General features: G+C 42.6%; 1 protein-coding gene and 1 pseudogene across 1 annotated transcript in view; both read right to left on the reverse strand.

Annotated features, from left to right (window-relative positions):
• The window catches only part of Vwde (von Willebrand factor D and EGF domains), a 56,289-nt gene that overhangs the window by 10,129 nt on the left and 39,937 nt on the right, over positions 1-6,223 (reverse strand). Inside the window, exons 21-23 of the mRNA XM_023701407.1 lie at positions 2,606-2,701; positions 2,004-2,099; positions 781-876 (exon numbers count right to left, since the gene is read on the reverse strand). Of these exons, the coding sequence (XP_023557175.1) occupies positions 781-876; positions 2,004-2,099; positions 2,606-2,701 (288 nt within the window). The remainder of the gene's footprint in view (positions 1-780; positions 877-2,003; positions 2,100-2,605; positions 2,702-6,223) is intronic.
• Positions 4,067-5,647, reverse strand: LOC101575507 (annotated as a pseudogene).

Consider the following 6,223-nt stretch of genomic DNA (forward strand, 5'->3'; position numbering starts at 1 on the left):
TGCTCAGTCCCATCCTAAGACTCCTAGCCTACTGCAGATAAAAGAAATATATATTTGTAAATCAAAGAATTATGGTAAGGAAAATATAACTTTCAGGAATTAAGATGTTCTGGCATGATCTATACTAAAAGTCTGTTATATTTAGTATAATAACTAATAATGCTAAGATAAAGAAATACTTTATAACTTTATTTTATGGGCATAAACTCATAACTATACTATAACCTTCAAGAAATTGCCCTTATTCTGATAAAGTCACTTAGCATTTATTATACTGGAACTGGTACTAAACTAATGGGCCATAAAGGGGAGAAACACTGCCTCTTCATGTGTCCATATAGACTTCCGTATTGCTGTGTGTGCATAGATGACTTCATAAATGTTTAATGAAACTATTGAATTATGGGATAAAAACAATAGACTGATCACAAATCTAACATATTTGGCTGTAAAAATAAACAAAAAATGTCTCCATCTCATTACAATTATAGGAGAACTTTGCCTACATTTTTCACTTTGGTTCTACCAAACCACACAGAAAAACCCCAATGTTATGAGCCTAATAAAGTGAAATAACTATCTCCATTTACCATTTACATGATAACTATAAAATATTTGTGACCTAGTCATTTGATGACCATATCTGCAATGCCAACAAGACCAAGATGCAACAAAGGAAATAGCACCTTCCACTTCGAAACTTGTCTTGTGTTCTCTCAAAGTTCTATTGTGGTCTAGCATCTCATTTCTCTTTTTTACTTCTAAATAAAGAATAATTACCATTCTGACATTGTGCACCAAAGAACCCGTTTGGACAGAAGCAAGTGTTTGGCTTGTAACAGGAACCACCATTGAGGCAAACTGGATCACACAAAGCTGGGAAACAGCACAAAAAAAAGAGATTATAAATGTTGTATTATTTTAAATATGAAAGTTGAACAGAAGTAAAAATGATGCACAATGAAATATTTTATTTTTACTGCAAGTAAAAACCATAACCTATAATTAATCTGATGCTGCCAAATAAGAAAAATAAAGAAGCTGAGTAACTGCTTTGAAAGTATGTTCATTAAGTTTATAAATAATATTACTAAGAATGTGGAGTGTGGAGCTCCAGTGGCATAATTGGTTAGTGTGCATTATTTATGCAGAATGTGCAGTGTATGACTAGAAATCAGAAATCCATGGGTAAGATTAAAAAAGACTGTAAGAGAAGACTATTTAATTCAATAACACTATGAGAATGGTTTGTAAGCAGCTCAAATACATGTGTTCACTCACGCCTCTTTATCTCCTCCCCAAGTGTGGTAGGGACACTGCACCCCAACTCTTGTGTACTCGAAAGCATTCTTTCCTTTGGCTTCAGGACCTTTGTTGTCTATTAAAAGGTGCTTCTAATTCTATTTTAAACTTTTGTTTTACTGATTCTCCAACATCCACATGAATACTATTTTCCTCCAAAAAATCGTACTTCAATTGTATAATTTATCCTAAGCCAACCTTATAGTCTGTCTTTGTAAATTATATCTCATTTCTCCTTCATTAATTGAAACAAGGGCAAAGACCAAATTGATCTTTTTTTCCTTTGCATTATTCTTTGTATATAATCGACAAGCTATAAATGTTCAATTAAATTTTCACTGAGAAAAGTCATTAGTTAGTAATCACTTAGATTAAACATGAATAATTGCAAATATTCTTGCTAAAGAAGCCTGACAATGTGATAAATAAATAGAATGACATTATGGGTGTGTGGTTACCTCAGAATTACTGAGAAATAATTTCTTAGAATGTGTTGTGGTAAAAACGTGCAATAAAGTTTCCATAAGATTATGTTTGGCCCAATCTAAGAAGATAAAACAATGACAATGTAAGGTTTGAAATTACAACTTCATACTTGGTATGTCAAAACAATTTTCTTTCCTAAGAGTAAGTCTTTTGAACATCGGCACATATAAAATATTTCAGTTTGACAATTTTATTGAAAACATTTCTTATTTTACCTGTACTACAGGTGGGTCCATACCAGCCAGGTTTGCACTGGCAAACATCTGGTGCAACACATTCACCTCCATTTTCACAGTGTCTGTTACAAACCACTAAGATCACAGAATAAAAATAAAGTTAAGATAAGTCAGGTATGAAGTGATCATATTGTTGGTTCTTGCCTTACTAGTTTTAACTTGTAAAGTCACATCTGCTAATGAGTAAGATCAGAAAGAAGAATAAAACATTATATACCTTGGCTTCAAATGGCCTGCAATTTTTATGTCAATTACATTCTTGTTCATAGACAAAAAGAAAATCACTGAGCAGAACGGTAAACAAGAATTGATCATTCGGGAAAGTTACATTCCTGCGGAAAGTAATCTTAAATTACATTTGCCATTTTTATTTGCAAATGAGCAAATATGAGTCCCTGTTATCGCAAAGCCCAGAAGAGGATTATCCTGAGAACAAAGCTCTTTGTCTTGGTACTGGTGGCCCACGGTAGCTCCCAGTGCCCTCTAGCTTGGAAATCGCCACCCCCGTAAATTAGGGCTTCGGTTCACCTCATCTAGCGTTAGTGCCCTCAGCTCATCAGGGGAGAAGAAAGTGTGCCTACTTGTCTCACATCTTGGTCCGACGAAGCCATAAGCACAAGTGCAGAGGTTGCCAGGCATGCACACGCCTCCGTGCTGGCAAGACGGGCTGCAAAGCTCTGCAGACACACAGTACACCACTGAGTCACGGCTTCATTGAAAAGCGGTTCACAGTTACGTGCACAGGCACAGTGAGCCTCACTGTGAGAGCAGTTGGTAACAATCTCAGTCCTTCACCATTATAAATTTAGCTCTATGGGATTATCTGTGTGGATTCCCATTTCCGAGACACCTGTGACTGGCATGTTTTGGTTTATAAAAGAAACCTAGAAAACAACTCACATAGGTGTGTGAAAGGCCTATCAGAACTGGGAATAATTGAACGGAAATATACAGCTATTGGTGCCTTTTGGAACGTAACTTTTGATCTTATGTATTCCTGTACTAGAAATAGATTTTTTTCTGTGCTTCCATAGTTAATTTTATATGCTACTGATTTTTTTGCTAGTTCACCCTAGGTGTTGATTAGTAGCTTACTTATATTGAAGAATTTTAAGCATGCTCATTTTATTCATAATTACAATGACCGCTTATAAAAATATAGTCCTTTAAAATTTTTGAAATAACACAAACTTTCATAAATTTTTCACTTAGCATTTCAACCACTAAAAAATTAAAAAATATATTTCAACCAGAGCAATGCTATTTATTTTTTTTAAAAAATGTTATTTATTTATAATGTACCTACTAACGGGTCTCAGTACACAGATCGGACTTGGGGTGATTCTTCCTGTTTTCAGCCTCCCAAATGCTGGGATTACAGGCGCATGCCACCACACCCAGTCTCATTGGCTGTCTCAGTGTGCCCTGGGAGTGGGCTGGCACGGCGGGCCTGGGGACCAAACCCCCGGCCGCTGCATCTGCCTAAGCAGGAACTTTAATCTGCTGAGCTATCTGGCCGGCCCTAAAGCAATGTTATTTGTATGGCTATAAACAAATTTTAAGAATCACTATTTAGGTTTCTTATTTTTACCTTATAAATTCTAATTATTTTACATTTAATCTTTTCGTGTAATAGTTTTTTATTTTTAGCTTTTTTTGGTTTTGTTTTTTGTTTTTTTGTACAGGGTCTCACTACGCAGCTCCAGCTCGTAGTGATTCTCCTGTTTTTGGCCTGCCCAGCTCTGGGATAACAGCAGCATGCCGCCACATCCTGACTAGATCGCATCCAGGGCGGAGCCAGCGTGGTATGCAGGGCCAGGGGTCGAATCCCCGCCCCTGCGCTTGCCTACGCGGGCGCTTAGTCCGCTGAGCTTTTTTTTGGGGGGGGGGCTGTTTATTTTGTGGTTGCTGCCTTGTTGCAGGGCCAAGTACTGCAGCAGAGCAGTACCATAGACCCAGGAACGTGGATCGCCTCTCCTAGTTGATCATGGTGGTTAAGTTTCTTCAGAGAAGCCCGCAAGGTGGAAACCAGCGAACTCCAAGGTTAGAAGCAAAACCGGAAGGCCTCAGACACCTGCTTCTTCCACACTTCCAGGTTGGGGAGCAGGGAGGAGCTGCCCAGGCTATACCAGCTCCTCCCATCTGACACCGCTGAGGTCTGGTAGGACAGCAGTGCACCTCTGCCTCTGCCAAGACACCTCGCTGTAGGCAGCACTGCAGGGCTGGACTGCCGAGTTCGGAACATGAGCTGGGGCTGCTCATAGCGTAAAAGCATTCTGGCCCAAAGACTGCTCCACTGAGCGCCTGCAGCACAGGCGTGCTGCCCTGGGCTGAGCCCACGGCCTAGAGGGGGCACCTGCCAAGGCCACGGTGGGGAGGCACTCTTCCGGGTCTTGCTCCTCCCGAGCAGCAGGGCTGTGGGAGGTGGTCACACTGAGGCCAGCCTCTTTCACCAGCAGCTTGGCATTCACCAAGTTCACATCCTTCTGCTAGGAAGCTTCCTTCAGGAGCCTAACAATGACTGCAGGACTTAGGCAGTTCCCAAAATTCTTCAAAGATGGAACCTGTGTCACCACCCTCATGGTCCCCTTGGGGGAGCCAGCCCAGGCCTGCATCAGCATCCCCAGAGCTTCTGCCAGACCAATCCAAGGCTTGGTGGCAGAGAGAAGGCCCTGGTAAGGGCCCGAGCGTTCACAACCCGTGCTAAGGGTTTCCTCTTCACCGTGTCGGCGAACTGGATGGCTATGTCCTCCCCACGGCGACTCTGGGCTCCCTTGGTGCTGGCACCCAGGTGGGGACAACTGATGACATTCTCATGGTTCACCAAGGCTTGATCTCGGGATGGCTCTTCCGTGAACACCTCCAGGGCGGCTCCAGCACACTGACCCTACTGCAGGGCGAGTAGAAGGGCACCCTCTTCCACCATCCCTCCGCCGGCACAGTTCACCAGACACTCGCCCTTCTTGCACTGGGCAAAGGTGCTGTCGTTCAACAAACCTGTCGTGGAGGGCAGAAGGGGCGTGTGCACGGTGATGAAGTCACACAAAGGCCAGAGCTCCTCCAGGGGCAGCTGCTGGACTCCAAGGGAAGCCCAGACTTCTGGAGAACTGATGGCGTCATATCCTGTAGTCTTCATCCCAAAGGACTGCATGCGGATGGCCACCTCTCTTCCAGTCCTGCCCAGGCCGAGGATCCCCAGGGTCTTTCCATCCAGTTCTGTTCCCATGAACTTCTTCGCTCTCACCTGCCAGCCTCCACCGAAGCTGTGGCTTGGGGAATCTGCCTGGCCAGGCACATCCTCATCCACAGATGAGCTCCGCAGCACTAAGGCTGTTCCCATTGCGGGTGTTCGTGACCAGGATGCCTTTCCTTGTTGCTGTCTCACGATCTACCTTACCCATGCCTGCCCACCACCAGGACCTTTCTGCTGCAGCGATGACATCAGCGGTGACCTTGGAGGCTGAGCAGACAAGGCCCTCACAGTGCTGCAGCTCGGCTATCAGCTCCTCTTTGCTCAGATTCTGCTTTTCCACCACCTGCAGCCCTCCCTCTTTCAGGATCTTTCGGCAGCAGGAGTCCAGGCTGTCGCTGATGAGCACTTTGTGTGGATTTGTGAAGGCCATCGCTGGAGGAGGACTCGGATCTGTTGCTCTCAGAGGCCAGAAGCACCTCAGCCAAGAAGCTACAGTTCACACTGGCTGAATCCAGTAACTGGGCCTGCTCAGCTATCTTGCTGGCCCTCATGTTATAGTAATTTTTGATAAGTCATTCAATAATTTAGAATATTTTTCTTAAGGGCAAAAGTTTTGTAGGGATATTATAACTTACAATTAAATTTCAAAAAATGATTTTACTAAAGATAAGCCACTGTTTTCAAAGCTCGAATTTCTGAAATTCTTTCCTTTTTTTAAAGAGGTTACCTAGGGACTTACCAATTTTATTTAATCTTTCAAAGAACCAGCTTTTTGATTTATTAATTCTTTGAACTGTTTTCTTCGTCTCAATTGAATTAATTTCTGCTCTAATCTTTATGATTTCTTCCTGTCTTTAGGCTCTGGGTTTGGCTTGCTCTTCCTTTTCTAGATGTTTGAGGTACAGCATTAGGGTGTTTATTTGTTCCCGTTCTATGTTCCTAATGTGTGAGTTCACAGCTATGAACTTCCCTCTTAGAACTGCTTTCATTGCATCCCATAAGTTCC

Source organism: Octodon degus, unplaced genomic scaffold, assembly GCF_000260255.1.
Source record: "Octodon degus isolate 3935 unplaced genomic scaffold, OctDeg1.0 scaffold00135, whole genome shotgun sequence".
NCBI lineage: Eukaryota > Metazoa > Chordata > Mammalia > Rodentia > Octodontidae > Octodon > Octodon degus.